The 21,064-nt window shown below is 34.4% G+C and overlaps 2 protein-coding genes and 1 long non-coding RNA gene across 3 annotated transcripts; 2 read left to right on the top strand and 1 right to left on the bottom strand.

Moving 5' to 3' along the window:
• The first annotated feature begins 1,322 nt into the window (after positions 1–1,322).
• Positions 1,323–2,594, top strand: PNSB3 (NDH-dependent cyclic electron flow 1). Its single transcript, XM_079040517.1, has 6 exons — positions 1,323–1,698; positions 1,781–1,891; positions 1,984–2,040; positions 2,113–2,175; positions 2,262–2,324; positions 2,398–2,594. Exons 1-6 carry the CDS (start codon positions 1,486–1,488, stop codon positions 2,470–2,472), a joined length of 582 nt encoding a protein of 193 aa, XP_078896643.1. The 5' UTR covers positions 1,323–1,485; the 3' UTR covers positions 2,473–2,594.
• Positions 2,595–3,081: 487 nt separating this feature from the next.
• LOC145102991 (uncharacterized) lies at positions 3,082–4,349 on the bottom strand. Its single transcript, XR_013706333.1, has 2 exons — positions 3,854–4,349; positions 3,082–3,744 (listed from the first exon to the last, which is right to left on the bottom strand). It is a non-coding gene; the product is annotated as an uncharacterized LOC145102991 (long non-coding RNA).
• Positions 4,350–11,195: 6,846 nt separating this feature from the next.
• On the top strand, positions 11,196–12,818 carry LOC145102992 (putative 2-oxoglutarate-dependent dioxygenase AOP1). The gene is made up of 3 exons (XM_079040518.1): positions 11,196–11,628; positions 11,729–12,053; positions 12,134–12,818. Exons 1-3 carry the CDS (start codon positions 11,264–11,266, stop codon positions 12,380–12,382), a joined length of 939 nt encoding a protein of 312 aa, XP_078896644.1. The 5' UTR covers positions 11,196–11,263; the 3' UTR covers positions 12,383–12,818.
• Positions 12,819–21,064: the final 8,246 nt, after the last annotated feature.

The raw sequence follows: 21,064 nt of genomic DNA on the forward strand, positions 1-21,064 counted from the left end.
AATATTAGCAGAGTAGGGCGAGGCCCATGATAGGAGAGAAGTGAGTGTGGGCGGGGGCCCGTATCTCACTAACAACAGAAGTGTGGACGGGGTTCCATAACTCATCAGTAACAGACCAGGGGTGGGGCCCAAGATAGGCGAGGCCTTAGTACAGGAGTACAATAGAGAATGTTTTCTTTATGCGCTAGTATGTCATTTGATTGCATGTATGTGTATAGCGGGCAAGGCCCAGAGATAGGTGGTGCCTAAGAGAGACAAATATGTATACCGAACGGGGCTCGATGCCAGGAGGGGCCTGATGCCGGGTAAGGCCTAATGCAGCGGGCAGGGGCCCAGTACGTGGTTATGTGTATATGATTATGCGTCTGTGGCATGCGGTAGGTTGAGGAACTCACTAAGCTTAGTGTTGGTTTTCACTCTTGGTTTCGGGTACTTCCGGTAGCGGAGGGAAGAGTTCGGGATGATCGCATGGCACACACCAAGAAGTTTTAGCTTGAGATGTTTTTACTCTGATAATTAGAACATGTTTTGAAATGATACTCTAATTTGATATATCTGTCTTTATACTTATAGTTTATTTAATTTTTTTTTTTTTTTAAATTTGGTCTTAATTTTTGGGATGTTGCAAACCCACTCTCATTCTTCATTTTTTCCTCCATTTTTTCCACATTCCTCTCCAACCCTACTCCATTTATTCCCCCATTTTGGGGGAAATGAATAGTATAACACCAAATATGGTGTTATACTATTCATTTCCCCCAAAATAAGGATGAACTTTAAGTTGTCGGTTTTACTCCCTCGTTTTATAAATTTATACATTTTTGGTTTTTTTATATACTAATTATTATTTAAATGTAATATTTAATACTTATAATAATGTGTTATATATTAAATATAAAAGTTTGTTTTTTGTTTAACAAATTCATATTAAAATTTAAATACATATTTGAAATTTTAAAACACAATAACATATTTTACAAAAGCTTATAATTACATATTATAAATATAATCTTACTTATTTAATATTATTGTAATGAAAAAAATATAAATTATATATTTGTTAAAACCAAATTAATAGAAGGGGTGTGTTTGACAATTTCTATAAGTTAAAAGAATGAAATATATTTTTTAGGGTTAAAAATAGGATAAAAAATAAATAGGATTGGAGATGAATCCTCTTATAAATTCCCGAATCCCGATAACTTCTTGTCAATCCGTTAGTTCTTCCCCGTTCCCCCTTGGCCCCTTTGTGCGTGCGTGCATTTGAAGAAAAGGAAGGGGTAAAAATGGTAAACAAAAAGATTAGGGGCTTATAAAGGAACAAAATAGTGAAACACCACTGGTTGCAACCTCCATATCAGCAACCGCAGATAAGATCGATCATATCCACACACACATGAACCTAGAATGGTGGGTGTAACACCAATCATAAGTGCTTAATTAGCTAGAAACTATATCAATCAATCATCTGAAATTAGCTTCAAAATGGGCACAATTCAGCCCATGAATGCATATGGCATCTCTTCATTCTCACACTCTCTCTGCTCCAATTTCAAGAACACCATTAACACCAGTTTCGCCATTCAAAGACCCTCCACCAAGTGCCAAAGTCACTCAAAGTCAAAAATCCGAGCCATGGCAACCTCTGAAGCTCCATCATCACAAGAACCCCCTTGTGTCAATTTCGCTTTCGTTAGTGTAAGTCATCAACATTAACCACATTGCAGATTACTAGTTCATCATCGAATGAATATCTTTGTGTTTACTTCAAAAATGGCAGTCGGTGTTGCTACCAGATGGAACCCCCGACGTACATTTTAGAAGCGCGACTGGTGGACAGAAACTTAGGGACATAATGCTAGATTCACATATCGAGTTGTATGGACCATATGTAACTATCTCTACTCTTCAATCCATTATCCTTTTCTTGAATCTTTAACTGTTTTTGAACATATAAGCTGCTTTCTGTTTTTGGTGATTCAGTCTAGACCTTTGCTAAACTGTGCTGGAGGAGGAACATGTGGTACTTGCATGGTGGAGGTAAGTTGATCACCATCTGCATGAAATGAGTTTAAACGTGTTTAATGTGTCGATTTGTGGGTGGATTCTCAGGTTATTGAAGGGAAGGAGTTGCTTACACCACGAACAGACAAAGAGAAGGAGAAGCTTAATCGGGTATGTTAAATTAACCCCATTATCGATCAAGATTAGTTCATGATGGATTTCGTAATCTTAATGCATGATGAATTGATGAATTGTAGAATCCGAAGAACTGGAGGCTCGCTTGTCAAACAACTGTGGGGAAACCGGATTCAACAGGCCTGGTTAGTAATTGTTGATGTATTTGGAAATTTATGATCTTAATGGCTGAGGGAAACTTGGTTGATGCAAATGCAGGTTGTGATACAGCAATTACCAGAATGGAAAGGACATGAATGGACACTCGGAAAGGAGCCTCCTCCAGAATCTTGAATTTTGATCCTAATTTTCTTTACGATGTTGTAAATGATGAGCACGATGATGGTAATAGTGTTATAATGTTGACACATTCTTGAAAAATATATTTATAGAATCAGTTCATTTAGTTCATAGAATTTTGTTGGTTTTTTTCTTTGTTTTTACATGTGAGGGATGCGTATCAAATATTCCCAATACAAGGTTTTCTTCTTTAGGGTTTTGACCGGTAAAGTGCTAAGTAATATAAAGCACACACACTGATTTATCTCGTTCACAAGATTAAGGTATTTATTCTATATCCACAAATGAAATAAAAAAGCTTCTTAATTTTGTAATAATGTTTACAATTACATCGAGATTTATAGTCAACTATTTGATTTTGACAATAAAACTATTAGGTATACAATTTGGACTCTAAAATTGCACGAGTTAGGTCCAAAAGAAATTACTTCTTTGGCATTGACTCCTGCTCCAGGACAAGGGATAGAGTTAAAATTTAAGAATAACAGGATGGAGTCACGATTTAAGAATAAGAAGTGGTGAGAGCCTCACATCCTAATAGTATATTAAGACATAATATTATACCCAAATAAAGTAATAGAGGCTAAAAATTTAAAAGAGAAGTTAACAAAGAAAAATTCATTTAAATAAAAGTTAGAGTAAATTACACGATTCGTCCCTAACGTAAGTGTCAAATTGCACATCGAGTCCCTATTCTCAAAAATTAACTCGGAAAGTCTCTCATTTGTTTAAATTTTGCACGCTTCATCCCTAATTTCGTTAGCTAACATAAAAAGACGATTTTGCCCTTATTTTTATCTTTTTGATTTATTTTTATTTGTTAGTTATATTTAATTAATTAAATATTAATTTGTTTATTTAAAGTAATGGACCCGACCACGTATACCCTCTTTATCTCTTTATCTCTTCATTCAAACACGAATCAATTAGAAGTCTGTGTTCTCCTCTTTGTCGCCGGTGACTGTGAATCTCATTTTTCCGACTTAATGAGAAAAAGGAGATTGATGAGAATGAGGAAGGAGCACCATGAATCGCATTTTTCTTGCTTAGGTGTTGCAATACATACAGTGGAGGAGGAGATGCATCTAGTGACCTCCACTCTCCATCCAGCCATTGACCTCCATCTCCGACTACCTACCATCACCTCCAACCACCTACCAGCGCTCACGTCTACTAAACATCAAAGAAGATGAAAGGTTCCGACCAGTTTTAGCTTCCACAACCCTTTGCCTCCAGCAACCACCACCATTTGCCTTCAACAGCCACCTGTAAAGAGCCCCAAACCAAACCAAAATAAAAAAAGAAACTTGAAATTGGTTCTAGAAAATAAAATCGAAACTGGTTTTAGAAACTAAAATCGAAATCAACATCCTACGTATGGTGGTTGTCTTCTTCTCCGGAAATCACTTCCATAAAAAACAAAGGAGCTTTCAAAGAAATCAACGAGAACAGGAGACTCAGTGCAAAAAAAACTCCACCCGAACCTATCTTGTTCCACTCTTCCTTCGTCTTCTCCGACCACTCTACGAGTTGCAGGTATGGTGGTGGCATCGTTTTAGCTATGTCGTTGGAGGCGTTCAGATCTGATACATGGAGGTGAAGATTTGAAGAGATGATGAAGACCTCAGATCTGATACAGGGTTGTGGATGCAAGTGATAAAAGAAAGGGGGAGGAGAAAGATAAAGGGAAATGGAATAATATCAGTTTCGTGATGGTTGTTTCCGGCAGGAGAAGCGATGTGCAGGTGGAGTGAAGCGCTGGCGGTGGTGGCTCCAACAACCCATTTCTCTCTAGCTCCGACGACCCATGTGAAGAAGATGAACCGACTGGGATTGAATGGTGTGGGTAGGATTAGGGTAGATGGTAAGTGTTTGGGGGGTGGTGGGCCCATTTTTTGTTTTCTGGATTTTTTATTTTTCTTTTAAATATTAATAACAAACAAATCATAAAATATATCACAAAAAATAAAAAGGGTAAAATAGACATTTTATGTCCGTCAGGGACGATCCGAGTTAAAAAAAATACATTGCAGGGACAGTCCGCGTTAATTTTTGAAAATAGGGACTCAACATGCAATTTAACACTTGGACAAGGGATGCATCGTGTAATTTACTCTAAAAGATACATCAATCATTATAAAAATCAATATTCAAAAGTTTTCAACCTTCCATAAACACATGTTTTAATAACAAAAAAGAAATCAATGTTGTGATAAAAAAGAAATAAAAATAAGATGTTATAATACACAAATAAAACTAGAATTGAGCAACAGAATCGGGTACCTACTTTCGAAACTGTGGGTTCCAAAACTGGAACCCACAAAACCAGTTTCATTTCGGTTCTCAAAGTTTGGAATCGATTTTCTGGTCCCGATTATTATGTTTTGGTGCTGCTACCCATTGGGTAGTCGATTCCGATTCCTGTATAGGATACTTGGAACCAGTGGGTAACCGCTGTTTTTTTTAGTAAAAGTATGTTTTTAATTATACATATTGATAGTAGTTATAAATAAGGAAAATGACTTACGAAGGTAACTATCTTTTCGTCTTGTTCACGTTTCGGTAACTTTATTTTTTTTGTACACATTTGACAATTTAACTTGTTAAGTGTGTTCACATATTATCATTGTCACCTGCTGTACAAGGTGACAATGGTAATATATGAACACATTTAACAAGTTAAATGGTCAAATATGTACAAAAAATAAAATGGTCTAAATGTGAACAATTTTTTTTCTTACAAATTTCTTAAGATTTTTTTTTTTTTTTTTAATTTCTTACAATATTTTTATGATATTTTTTCCTATAGAGTTTTCTAATACAATGTTTTAAACTTTACTTACATTTTTAAAATTTTTTTTTAAACTTTCATATAATTTTAATACAAGTACTTTTAAACCAAATATTTTATAAATGTTTTAATTTTTTCTTACAAGTATTTAACTTTTTATTTTTTTATTTTTTTTACATTTCCATACAATTTTTTTTATAACTTCATACATTTATTTATAAACTTTCTTTTACAATATTTTTAAAGTGTTTCACAGGTTTTGTATGACAATTTAATATTTTTATAACATTTTAAAATATTTCCGTTAAATACTAGTTTAAAACGTTGTATTAAAAAAAATTAAAACTTTATAAACTTCTAATTAAAAAATATTAAAAACTTGGAATAATTTTAAAACATTTACATTATATAGATTTTTTGTTTTTTTATTTGCTAAGTAATATTTTATTTTTATTTAAAAAAATGACACTTCATACTTATTGTTACATAGTTAATTTATTTAATTTTATTGTTAGATACTATTTACTTAAAAATTTTATATATGCTAAAATACAAAAGAAAAAAAAATTATAAGAGGCTATATAAATTATTTCACAAAACAAAAATATACTTATTACTTAAAAAGTAAAATTTAAAATTGATCAATATTTAATTAATATTTAGGAAATTATGGATATTTTAAAAATAATGTTTGAAAAAAATAATAACAAACAAATATGAAAAATAAAATCGTTATTAAAAGTGGCGAAAATAACTTATCTGGGTAATTAACTTTTCATTTTGTTCACATTTAGTCAAAATTTTTTTTTTTTTGTACACATTTGTGACAACCCGAATATTTTATGTAATTCTACAGTCAAACCCTTCATTTGAAAGTCAAATTCATTTCCGCCACCTTTTAGCAAATTTAAAAATCCGCCTTATCATTTCGAGCTTTTCACACTTAACGATCAAGTCTTAGAAAGTAACCACTAAAGCCCTTAGCACCAAAAATCATGTCATAAACCTCATAAGATAGAGTTCTCGGGCGATAAACTCGGGCGGTCAACTCCGGGGCAGTAAACTCACCCTATATAAGGGTGAGTGAACCTCATTCAAACTCTTTCCACTCTCTCTACAAAGCCGATTTTGATCCAAAAACGCCCCTTTCAAGTTCCAAACTAGTAAGTGATCTATCCTAACTTGTTGTTTAGCTTGTTTAACATGCAAATTCGCGTTTAAAACATCCAAAAGCCTCAAAATCATGTGTTTACAGCCCAAGAACACTCTTGGACCGCAAACACCCATAAATGGGGTTTTGAAGCCCCCAAACCCTTCCAAATCACTCCTAGTGCTTAACTATGACTTAAGGGCTTGCATGTACGAGTTTAGAACACCAAATCTTGTCATTTGAGGAGTAAACATGAGTTTACGGCCCAAGAACATTCTGGGACCGTAAACCCCTCTTCATAGGCCGTGAACACCATTTAAGGTGTTAAATTGCCCTAAAACACCTTCTATGGCTTGAGGTAATGTCTAGAACCAACCACCATCGAAGTAGGACCCTTAAACACCAAGGAAACCATGAACTTAGGAGATTACGGCCGTAAACCCCCAAGGATTAGTCCATGGGCCGTAAACTCCCTTAAGGAGGTCAAATGATGCCCTAACTTCCCCATATGACTTGGAATAATGCATAGAACCTTGTATTCTTTCATTTAAGACCTTAAATCATGAAGTAAGGGGACAAGTAAGAGTTCACGACCGTAAACTCTATGTTTACAGCCGTAAACTCCCATAAATGGTCTATTTGGGGACTTAGTCACTTCCTATGCCCTAGAATTAAACGTAGCCTAATTCCACAAGTGTTGTAAGACCTTTAAACATCCAAGAACACACCACCCATTAGTTTACGACCGTAAACTCATGGGGATATGGTCATTGGGCCGAAATCTCCTCTAAGAGTTTACTCTTGAAGAGTAAACTCCCTAACTAGGCCATACACCCCCTTGTTGCAACCCAATAGCCTCCTAGCACTTGACCGAAGTGTTTTTCTGCCATTAGGATGCTTATACGTGTTTAATTAGTGTTATAATCACTAATTATATGTCTTCATATGTTATTAGGTCATTAAGTGTGTTCAAGTCTTTACTTGACACCCAACACTCAACCGACACCTCCATCCGATCCACTCGCAGCAGGTGAGTTCATACCCCTGAAATAACCTTTTAATTGATTTTAACTGCTTTTATAGGGGGGGGGGATACAAGTTGAACTATACAGTTATTAGATGAATCACATGTGATTAATAACTGTATAGCAAAATAGATTTTGCATGTTAAACTGTTTTATCCAGATTAAGATTTTTCAAATCATGTTTTCGAGTCTTGTTAAAGTATGAATATCCCTTTTTAGATCATTAAAGGTTATCTAAAGTTTTTCAAAGTTTGTTTACTAAAGAGACATCCAGTCGTAATTTCTTTTTATAGGTTTTCCAAAGGTTTTCTTCACTTAAACTGTTTTATAAAACTCATTCTCAAAGCTGTTTATGAAAAGTTTTTCAAAGGATTTCCAATGGTTTTCAAAACTTGTTTTACAAAATGACACTAAGTCATAAATTTCTTAAGTGTAAAGGTTTTTCCAAAGTTTTCTTCTATGCTTTTATTTCGTTAAATGCATGCCTATATTTGTATAGTTATATAAATAATGTTTAAAGGACTTAGGAAGGCTAGTTCGACCTCCTTTTCCTCGTTGGGATGTGGTCTGGTGGGTATCAGTTATCTGTCCGAAGGTCATTTAAACATTAATTATATATCATGTATACATGTATAGACATAAAAGCCCTCTCTTTCTCTCTCTCTCAGCCAATTCATCGCCTTGAGTAGTATAGGCATCCTTCTATTATTCATGTTTCTGGAACCCTAGTAATCATTATAGAAATAGTTAGGAGACTCTCTCTCTCTCTCTCTTTATATATATATATATATATATATATATATATATATATATATATATATATATATATATATATATATATATATATATATATCTTTTACTTTAGAATGTGACACACTATTTCCCTCTACGACGCCTCATTGCGCCAACGCCGTGTAACCAGAGTCTCCAGGAAGGAGAGCGAACATTATGTGTATAGATCTATACGAGACTGACACTCCCACACCCAAACTACTAGCTACAGTCCGCGCCGGTAAGGCCCATGGGTGACATAATGCCACTACCTCTACGCGTGACCTGGAGGGTCATCGGATACTCTATCGTCGATCAGCATGGTTACATACGAGTTCACATTCACCCTTTGTTTTATACTTTGCTAGCTGTATCGTTCATTCGATGCTGTCTGGAGTCTGTATTTCCTTGTTTTAGACTTTGCTAGCTGTATCGTTCATTTGATGCTGTTTGGAGTCTGTATTTCCTTGTTTTAGACTTTGCTAGCTGTATCGTTCATTCGATACTATCTGGAGTCTGTATTTCCTTGCTTTAGACTTTGCTAGCTGTATCGTTCATTCGATACTGTCTGGAGTATGTGCTTCCTTCTTTTAGACTGAGCTAGACGTATCATTCATTCGATACTTTCTTGGAGTCTATGATTTCTTTTGCTTTAGTCAGTAGTATTACTGCTGAGGTATATGTTATTTTTCCCCTAGTATTTTTACTTGTGATTTTTCTCATAATTTCTTTAAAGTCAATATTGTATTTTGGTAATGATAGTATTTTGGGGAAAATTACTACTTAAAACATAAATCTGTCGGGTCTTGGTAGAAGACTGCTTTTATTTAGAAAATATAAGATTTTCTGGAAGGAACGCTAATACACTATAGATTCTAGATTACCGTCTTTCATAAAGTTGCTTTGAACAAAAATGTGTATTTTTACAAATGACACTAAATACTTATGGACTCACCAGCATTGTAAAATGCTGATACTCGCTTTCAAAATAACTTGTATTCTCAGGTCATCGATAGACAGGTACATCCCGAGAGCTTTTGTGAAGACAGCCTAGTACCGAGCTGCATCTATGTTATGTTCTGTAATTACTTTGATATTACTATGACATGTAACCTATGTGAAATTATTACTATTAATGTAATGGTTGTTGTACTTTGATTACTATACTGCATATGTTGTGATACTTGACATGACGTCATCCACCCCATAACGTTTCCGCCGTTCCGGTTTTGGGGTGTGACAACATTTAACTATTTAACTTGTTAATTTGTTCACATATTACCATTGTCACCTGCTATAGCCGGTGACAATAGCAATATATGAACACATATAACAAGTTAAATAGTCAAATGTGTACAAAAATAAAGAAATTATCTACATGTGAACAAAGCGATAGAGATGATTACCTTGGTAAGTTATTTTCCTTTAAAAATAATATAACTTTTAAGTAATTAAAAAATTAGTTATATATTTTTTTCTAAATAACTTTGATATGCTCTAAAGGAAATTAACTAGAAATTGGTATTATATTACAAGAAATGGATTTGGTTATAATGTATATGTTGAGTTGTTAAATTTTGTTTAGAGACTATTCATAACTTAGGTTTAAAAAAAAAGGAAAACGAAATATATAAACAAATGTTTGAATGGAAAATCAAGCAGAGAGAATTAGTGGTTAAAGCCTCAAAGGTAAAGGTGTTCATTTGGATTTGATAGATAGGTTCGATTCAATCTGATCAAGTGGATCCAAATTGATTTCGGTTTTCAAACATGGATCCAAATTGATTTCGGTTTTCAAACATGGATCCAAATTGATTTCGGTTTTCAAACATGGATCCAAATAGTCTTAGACTAAATTCAAATTCGATCTGATCCAATGAAATTACTATTCGGTTGGATCGGTTTTGCAATTCGGTTTTCAAGAGTCAAAACATTTAAAAAAAACGTATAACTTGAATGTTAACAAACTCTATAAAAAAACTAACACAAATTATTTATTTTAAGATTATAATTCATAAACAATTACTAAGAAAAATATATTATAACTTAAGATTCCACAGGCAAAAAAACCTTTTGAGTAGAAATATAATACATAATAAAGTATTACTATATTGGATGAAACGTTATAATTAAAAAAAATATTTAGTAAATTTATAAATGATTAAAGATATATATTAAAAATAAATTATATAAATAAATAAAGAACAAATTATTATTCGATTATTGTTTTATAAATCAAAATCAACCCGAAATCCAAAATAATAATTCGGTTTTGCTCAAAACCAATCTAAAAATCTGAACCAAACAACCTGATTCAAATTATCCAATTAAACAATTTGGTTTTATCCAAATAATAAACAAACCTACTCAAAATCAAAAGATATACAAACCCGAAACACATGGTTAATAACAATTTTGCATATCTGTTGCCATCCACTTCCACTTCATCGTATCTCCATATATCTCCGTCCGACCAAAAATTCACGTCATTGCCTTTCTTACTAAATTTATAAATAACCATTGGTAAAATATAAAAAAACCGGGTATCCAGAACCGGAACCAGTTCCAAGCTGTTCCGAGTTCCAGGACTGGTTACAAAGTCCAAATAACCGGTGTGAGCGGTTCCAGTTCCGATTAAGAATTGCCGGTTTCAATTTCTAACAAATTAATTGGATACCTACCTATGCTTACCTCTAATTACAACTAAGGTCAAGTTTTGCCATCTCAAGTTTCGTTGGGACAATTATTTGACTATATGCATGATAACTCGCATTAACATTCAAAACTTTCGTCCGATTGGAACCGCCCCACATTTGAAAATAACTCCACCAAACCCAAGCATTAATAGTATCCACAAAAAATTGTGCATTCATTTAAAATGAAAATAGGTAGGATCGCGACATTACGTGCATATTAAAAAGTCTAATAATACCTTAATATGAGGAATATGACATATACAAAAAATCTGTATTCCAACCATATAAAGTAATAAGATTTGGAGACGGAAAATACATCCTATTATAGACACAATCCAACGTCGATGAAATAATGGCAGCGCCCAAGCTTTCCGTTATCGACTTCTCTTTGAAAAGCTTAAACTCTACACCAAGTTCTTGGATCACAACATGCAGTCATGTTATGCGTGCTCTTGAAGAGCACGGTGTTTTCATTGCCATGTACGACGGTGTACCGCAGGAGCTTGACGACATGATTTTCCATGCATCACGAGATCTATTTGATCTTCCTACCGAAGTCAAAGTCCTAAACACTTCAGATGCACCATATCATGCTTACATTGGGCAAATTCCCGCTATGCCTATGTACGAAAGCTTAGGTATTGAGAATGCAACAACCAAAGAAGCAGTTGAAATATTCACAAAACTCATGTGGCCTTCTGGAAATAAAAGTTTCTGGTAATTAAGGTTTCTTATCTTACGTCTTAAAGCTAATGAATAGAAGATCACTACGTGTCTTTATATCTTTGTTTGATACTTTGATTCACGGTTTTTTCAGTACAAGTGCATCGATGTTCTCCAAGGCTGTAGCAGAACTGGATCAGATAGTTTTGCGGATGTTAGCAAAAAGCTATGGAATAGAAGAACACTACGAGTCGCTCCTTGAGTCAACAAATCATGTTCTGCGATTCATGAAGTACTTATGCCCTAAAGAGAACGAGGAAAATCCTCTAGTCCTTCGTCCTCACACTGATAAGAGTCTCATGACAATTCTTCATCAAGAACAAGTAAAGGGTCTACAGATACAAACTAAGGACGGACATTGGATCGACGTTGATCCTGCACCCTCATCGTTCATAGTCATGGCAGGTGATGCTTGCATGGTAGGTAGCGATCGATATACTAACCAGTCTCACTGTTATTATGCATATGTATGGAATTTAAGGTGTTTTCATTCTCTTAGGCATGGACAAATGGAAGAATCGAAGCACCATGTCACAGGGTGATTTTGCAGGGAAACCAAGAGCGATTTTCATTGGGGCTATTTTCGTTTATTAGGGATATGAAGATAGAGATACCTCAGAAACTCATTGATGAAGACCACCCTCAACGGTTTAAGGACTTTGATCACTACAAGTACCTTCATTACTATCACTACACCGATGAAGGGAAGAGGTCCACGTGCCCCATCAAATCCTACTGCGGAATTTGATCAGCTGTATATTGTTCAAAATAAATTAAGGTGCCAACATATATAGCACCACATGTATGTTTGATCATATGTACGTCTTGTTCAAATTGTTTCTTGTTTCTTTGTTCAAGTACTAATTACTAAATAAATACATATAAGTTGTATGGTAGTTTTAAGAACGCTTTCCCAAATCGAAGACATTGGAATCTCGCGTGCATGCAGGAACTTGAGGGGGTTTGCGTCATGCAAATACTATGTTCCCCGTTTTACATAATTAGTGTTTAGGTACGTACCTTCAGTAGTCTTGATTTACTTTCTAGGTGTGTGAATCCTTTATCCTCCTATACGAACATATGTATCAATATATATACCTCAGATGTCACAACTCAAAACTCCAATCCTATAAAGTTTGTAATTAAGAGCTTCCGTAATACAACATAAGCCTATTTAATTTTAACTACATGACAAATTATTTATTTATCTATTCTTAAAAAGATGTCTGGATATATATGTTTATATACTACAAGTGATTATGCGACCTTTTACATGGATTCCTAGTCCCTTATGGGGTTTGTAGTCGAGTTTGAGATTACTTTGTAAAACATGTCCTACAATTCAACCAATTTAATACTGTAAATTCAATAAATTTAACTCTTTAATTAATTTCATTCCTCTTTTTTATATCTATCTATTATAATAAAAAAGAGTAGTTATTATGGACACAAGTTATTAATTATTCCGAAGCTCCTTACTTTTGTTTTTTTCCACCAATTGCATTTACATCAAAATTTACAATTATACCATTTTCGGTTTATCTCGATTACGGTCCACCTGCTCCAATTTCGCCTTCTCGCTTTTGGAAACAAAATTACCAATTCAAATTTTAAAATACCCAAATTCTTAGCTTCATTCCTCCTTTAGAATCGATTAAACCCTAAAATGAAACTACCAACCCTCTTCTTCTCCTCTCGTCTTCTTTTCCTCTTTATTTGTAGAAAACCATAAACTTTACGTATTTTCATTTCCTTTAAATGCTTTTAAAATCTTTGTTTTCTTGAACTATCATGCATTCTAAGATGTCTATGAAGAAATTCATTCAAGGTTAATACAATCGCAAACAAGTACAAGCAGGTTTAAAGAGATCTATAGGATATGATACATAGGCTATCATATATATATATATATATATATATATATATATATATATATATATATAAAAGCACATGGAAAGTTTCAACATGAAACTTTCCATGTTTATACTTTTAACATTATATTTTTATTTTTTCATAATTTTGTCACTAAAGTTTCAACAAATTTTTCATTTTTATAATTTTGTCACTTTATTTTTACTTCTTCATATTTTTGCCACTAAACTTTCACTTTTACTTTTTTAAAACCCTTTTTCTTTATTTTTTTATAATTTTACCACTTTATTTTTACTTTTTTATAATTTTGCCACTAAAGTTTCAACAAACTTTTTCTCTTTATAGTTTTTGTACTTTACTTTTACTAATTTTGCCACTTAAATTTCAACAAACTTTTCCTCTTTATAATTTCGACACTTTATTTTTTACTTATTTATATTTTTACCACTAAACTTTCACCCGTGCAACGCACGGACCTTTTCCTAGTTGACATTAATTATTGAGCTCGACATACAAATTAGTGATAAAAATGTTTTATTTTTTATTGGAGAGAGGGGGGGGGGGGGTCATACATCAAAAAAAAATTCAACAAAAAAATAAGGGTTTTTATTTCAATCGATCTTTTAAAAAAGATAACAAACACACACTTTTCCATCTTGATCAATTCATTTTCTATGAACTAGTTTATTATAGATACTAGTTTATAACCCGTGGGAACCACAGTTATAAAATTAATTAAACTTTTATAGTAAAAACTCAAAACTATTAATCAATTATTTTAAATAAATTATTAATTAAGAGATGTTTTTATTGGTTATATGAAATTATAATTGTTGATTCAAATAAATATATAAAATTAATATTTAATATATATTAGACATTTTTTATTTGTGAATTAATAAAAACAATAATATAAAATTTAAATTTAAAATTTAAAATAGAGACTAAATACATTGACAAATATCATCACATTAATGATGATGTCTAATAAATTTAAAATAGAGAACTAATAGATTGACAAGTGTCAACACATTAATTGTGACAACCCGATATTTCGAGACAATATGATGGATCACAAGTTAAATTTAGGTCAAAATTTAACTTTCCTAAAATCTTATTTGGGTTAAATAAAGTAGTAGGAATCGTATCAAGGTTTTCGTACATATAAAGAACCCTAAAATCCGAGTTATAACGAAGAAGTTATGACCAACCGAATATTCTCGGCAAAACCGGCAACACCGATTAAACGAAAAACGCGAAGTTTCAATACAATAGTTTTTAGCCTTAAGTATCTAAATGAAAGTTTTAGATTACATTAAACCGTAAATGTACATAAAAAGAACGTCCAAATCTGACTTCGTATGAGGAAGTTATGATTTTTCTAAGTTATGGATATAGCAGTAGACAACTAAAAACTCGAAATAGAGATCGAGAGACATTTTGCCGACACAAACTAAATGAGAATAGAAGGTCTCAACAATCGTAGCGCAACGGTAAAAAGTCTGACGAAAACGGACGTCGGATGAAGAAGTTATGGATTTATGACGGAGTTTTCGTGTCCCGACCTACTAAAAATAATATAAAGATAATATATCAGTAATATACTAAAAATAAAGTCAAAATTAGCCAACGGAGTCTAAACGAGAGTTGTAGAACATAATCTCACCTACGCGTGCATATAAAGAACGTCGAAAACGGAGCTCGGATGCGAAAGTTATGAATTTCTGAAGTCCGGACATGAATCCCGACTCTGTGTCAGAACTCACGACGTGAGCCCCTTGAATGACCCTTCCAGAGCCACTTGACGTGTGACACATGCCATGACGATTTGGGACGAAAATCACGACGTGAATTATGAAAACTCACGACGTGAGACCCAAAATTCACCCTATAAATAGGAATCGAGGGCAGCCGGCTTTGGTTGTTCATTTCTATCATTTATCCTACTTCTACACCCTATTAAGCCCCTCTAAACTACCCCGAAGCCCCGATAACACCTCCAACACACGACGCAAGTCCCGAAGTCCCGAGTTTTCCAAGAAATCGACTTCTTTCCAATCGAAGTTCTGCTCGACTTTCGTCTCACCTTCTTCAATCTATCAAGTGAGTTCATACCCTTATAATCCACACTTTTAAATGTTTTATAAATTCTTTTATATGATTTTAGGGGGGAAATACAAGTAAAACACACGATTATTATCGTGTGTTATATAAAGTTTCATTATACGCTTTTTATCAACGGAATCATATGTGATTTATAACTATTATAGAGAAACTTTCGTATGCAAAATATATCACGATAACATCATATCTTTTGAAATGAAAAATGTTGTTATATATGTAAAAATCAAACACTCTGCTTATACTGTATGTATATGTGTCCATCTTAGGCACTACAAAAATTATACTTTTCATAACAAGTGAGCATTTCACTAGGGATTACTATACAAACGAGACACACTTTTAGAAAACTATAATAGGTATAGTTTTATGAGAACATCACTAACTTTTACATACTAGAAATACTATTTCAAGGAGATACATTCATATACAAAAACAAACGAACATTTTCATATGTACTTCAAATAGTTTTCACAAATGTTTTTACATGTTAAAACATTTTTAGAAACTGTCTTACAAACTGTAGGTTTCCTTTTTGAATCTGTTATAGTTGTGCTTCAAACAAAGGTTTTCTCACACTTAAACTGTCTTGTCAAACGGTTTTCGAATCGTTTTATAAACTAACATCAAGTCATAAATTCTTATTTATTAAACTTTTCAAAGGTTTTACAAAACTTCTTTTATGCTTTTATATTATAAACTGCATGCCTCTATATGTATAGTTATATAAGAAATGTTTAAAAGATTTAGGAAGACTATCCACCTTGTTTCCTTTTCCTCGATTTGGATGTGGTCTGGTGGGATATCGGGTACCCGTCCGAAGGTCGTTTAAATATTAGTTATATATCTTGTGTACATATATAGTCATAAATGTTCCATCAGTTAATTCAGTTCCGACGCTCTTGGGTAGCAAGGGTGTATAAACCTACTTGGACACTCATCAATTACATTCTAGTAAACTATTATAGGAATAGTTTAGGGGATACAAAACATTATCCCTATTACAAGAAATTACACCAGAGTCAGTTCATTCATGAGTCTAGACTACATGCTATATGAAAGGGATACTCTTACAGAGATTCCTCTTACATGGACACACTTATATGGATACTCTTACAGAGATTCCGCTTACATGAATATGTTTACATAGATACACTTAGATGAGTACGTTTACATAGATAATATATGATGAGTTACTATTACATATTATATGTGTAGATACTGTTATATAGTTCTCCTTCTTATCTTTACCTTGTGATACAATCACATCATCGATGAGATAGATTGGACTTTATATCCTAGTACCAAAGGATACTTTGTGGGACTAACCATTCCTATCACCACTGTTAGCTACAGAGGTAAATGAACATCTACGGATGTTTTTGGTTGATACCATTACAGGTATACTTAAGGGACTAACTATTTCTAAACCCGACTGTTAGCAACAGAGGTAAATACACATCTACGAATGTCTACGGTTGAACCATTTACGGCGAGTTTCCACGCCGTGTGTATCTTAGTACCAAAGGATACAACATAAGTTATTATATTATTGTTATTTTTTTGTTTTATAATAATAGTTAAACAGGGAAAAACCGTCACATTTTCAAGTGATGCGTACTTTCAAAACAGTCAGGTCTTGGTTAAAGACTACTTTCAAAACATTCGGGTCTTGGTAGAAGACTACTTTTTATACTAGTAGGAAATATGGGATTTTCTAGGGTTTTCATACTTATACTAAATGTTTCATCAAACATTCACCAGTCTTTCATAACAACTTTTCAAAGCAATAACATTAAAATACTTATGAATTCACCAGCTTTATTGTTGATACTCGCTTTCAAAATAACTTGTATTCTCAGGTTACAAATAGACAGGTACCGATGCAAGGTTTAGAGAAGACGGAGCAGTCAAGACTCGTCTTTTAATTTAAGTATTCGTTATGTTGTTTTATACTATGAAAGAACACATTTGTAAGCTGAATTATTCTATTAATGCAATGGATGATGTTGTTGCTTGTTTACTACTTTACATTGTTGTGATACATACATGACGTCCTCCGCCCCATAACGTTTCCGCCGTTCTCGGTTTTGGGGTGTGACAGATTGGTATCAGAGCATTGTTTATAGTGAATTGAGTATATTAACCCATAAAAGATATACTAACTATAAATACAATGGGATTAAAAATACTCTGACTTAGAGTTTATACTTCTAAATAATAAAATATTTAAGTAAGTATACGTGCCTGCATTCATACTAAAATTGGTGTCACAGCGACAAGAACAAAAGTATTACGATTGTTGAATATCACAACTAAGCTTGGGGATGTATAGTCAGTCTTGGGAGTGGCATAGCCTGATCAACTATGCTGGTCCGAGGAATGATTAGCATATGCCCAAGAATGGTTGTGATGTAGCAACAATTCTATAAACTTACCAACATTACCAAAATGAGAACATTATAACAGAACCTAAGTCTAAAATACCATAGGGGTGTTTTGTGTTACCATAATTACTTACTTGAGAACTAAAAAGGATCTTCATTACTAAGTTGATAGTTGCTAAGTGGATACACTAAGGCTATTTGTAACTAGGATGTTATAGACTTAGAATCGGTGAAGTTTTTGCTTTACCCTTATTCCTTGTAAATTTGGAGTTAAGGTCACTTATTCGAAAGCCTATTCTGTGTTGATTACATATGACTGGTATGCACTTTACAAATAGCGATGTAACTAATGAAGATTTTCTAATAATTATCTAGATAGTTCATCTAATAATTATTTCCTTACCCCAATTCTCGCGTAGATAACATAACTGGACTCCATCCCCATGGCAACCCGTACCTTCCGAACAAAGGAAATGTTGGATGGTTTGAAGAAGAACTAGAGAGTGATCATCTAATCCCTCTGAATGATCACCATGTTGAAGACCTTTTGGATGTTGATAACTCCGAACCCGAGGTTGAGAACCTACCCCAGGCAACTCCCGTTCCAATTCCTAACCCTCGTCCGACTTTTCATGGCCCGACGCCCCCTTGGGTAGAATGTTTGGAGATAGGGAGCGAAGATCAAGATCAACCTATGTCATTTGATGGGGACCGAAGCTTCTACAACACAAGTAAAGGAAGCTCAGCAGACAAAATTCTTCCAATTTTGGCCCCCAGAGTTGCCCGAAACGAAATTCAGGGCAGGACGGCTCTCCAACGTATCTAAGAGGTTAATGCCAATGCCAGAATGCATACCATTCGCACCAATCGCCTTGATCACAAGTGAGAGATCCGAGAGAAACCATGAGACCCTGCTGCAAGCACTAGCTGAAACCCGAGCCGAAGTCATAAAGCTCCAAGTACGCCAGAAGGTGTACAAAAGATACCTGCTTGATATAGAACATCAACTAGCCGAACTAAGGGTTCACCATAAGGGTGATCGTCGCCAATAGTAAATGCTTTACTTTATTTTCCTTGTAAAAAGGGATCATTTTCTGTCTATGCCCGATGTGGCATTTTCTATGAAACTATCTTGTACTGTAAGTACATTTGGTTAGGTCTTTATGATGTCAAGAACTATCTCCTATGGATATGATGTAAGACCTTTTATAAGGTCATTTTCCCGAACTTTTACGTCATGAATATCAAAGATATTGACAGCCGGCTAACTTTTGTGTCATTCTTTATTCAAGTACTCTTATCATACTGTCATTGGAGTCTATTTGAAACATGCTTTAGTCAAGTCATTGGACCATAGTAATTTAGCTTCAGAAACATTTCCAAGTCTCTTTTAGTGGTTGGATCATGTTATTCACCAACCAGCGATACCTCGGCTTGAACGACAAGCGTCTTGAGACCATTCTACGAACTTACTTCCACTCATTACTAGGACTGCATCATAGGGATGTAGGTCAACCCTTCATAAACACACTTCCACTCAGTGCTAGGACTGCATCATAGGGATGTAGGTCAAACTTTCGAGAACATAGTCATACTCTTTACTTGAACAATCGAAGTACATCTAGAGTCAACCAGAATCGCTCACAAAATATTTATCTTTCGTGTTACAGAATCATGTCGTCATCTGGAAACAATCAGCCGAGCAACGAAACCCCTATCCTCCATATCGACGCCGCTACATTACAAGCTGCAGTAGCAGCTGGTGTGACAACTTTCCTTACACACATCAACTCAGGCAACACAAGCAAGACCGACAAAGGAGTCGAGAGTTCCGATGGTAGTACCAAACCGGGAAACCAACAAATGGCAACAGTCATAGACTTGCGAAGCCATAAGACCGAAAGGAAGAGACAATATCGTCAAGCCCTAAAGGAGCGCAAGAGATCCCAAAGACTTGCCATGCCACATAAACAAGTGGCAACTCCTACAAAACGCTTAAGGAAGCAATTTCCAAGGTGGTGTAATGAGGAAGGCACTCGTGTCCACATAACACTGGCTAAACATCTCACTCCCGCCACCAAGGCTAGCACTAGCTAGTCATGCCACCAATGTGGGGAGATAGGGCACCTCAAGAAGGATTGCCCTATAACAAAGAAATCTGGCATAGACGGTAGGATTCTCAGGATCACAGTTGCAGGAGAACCTACTCCGAACCCACGTTCATGTAATTTAGGCGTTTCATTGTAGTAGACTTATAAACCATCCAAAACTAGTGCAACCAGAGTCTTATCTTTTGCAGGATCCCGTCGGTATAGGGATGCTCGTGCTGCGTATACTTGCCTTTTGTAGTATACCTTATTCGCAGCAATAGTCTTGTAGTAGTCTAAAGTACTGTAACTCTGTTGATGGTTACACGGTTGTGTTTTGTCTGTAAACATCTTATGTTCAAATCTAATGTCTTTAAGTTTCCTTATGATTCCGACATTATCATACGACTTGATTCAATTTGATTCTCACAAAAACAGCTTCATACATACATCTCTTTCTTCGAAATCGCCTTTCCAGCGAAGTCGTCATATCAGAACACCAAGTACTCATGAATGGAGTACCTCATAGTTCTTTTCCTTTCCGAAGAAATCCCTGAAGTGCCACTCGTACAGTACGTCAAGTTCAAATCCAAAGATCCATACGGTTGATCTGTCGCTGATGAATGTATACATAGGGGTGATATATAATCAAGGTTCTACAGGTTTAAAATTGACGATTCCACTTTAACTTCTTTTTCCTCGATGGGATGTGAGCTTAAAGAAGAATCAGTTATTCGACTACCTTTTCAATCTTAATTATATATGACTCGTATACACGAGATTGTGATCGTTGAACCATGTATGAATTCTAATATGAACTTCAGGACGGAGACTGCCCAAGACTACGAGTGATCGTGCTGCCATGCGAATAAACTTAGAAGCCAAACACATGCCCTTCCTGTCGATTGGGACAAGAGAGAGACAGATAGAACAAAAGTACCTATCCTTTTTCCTTAATTCATG

This window comes from Lactuca serriola, chromosome 4, assembly GCF_051521515.1.
Source record: "Lactuca serriola cultivar US96UC23 chromosome 4, Lser_US96UC23_V15, whole genome shotgun sequence".
Lineage (NCBI taxonomy): Eukaryota > Viridiplantae > Streptophyta > Magnoliopsida > Asterales > Asteraceae > Lactuca > Lactuca serriola.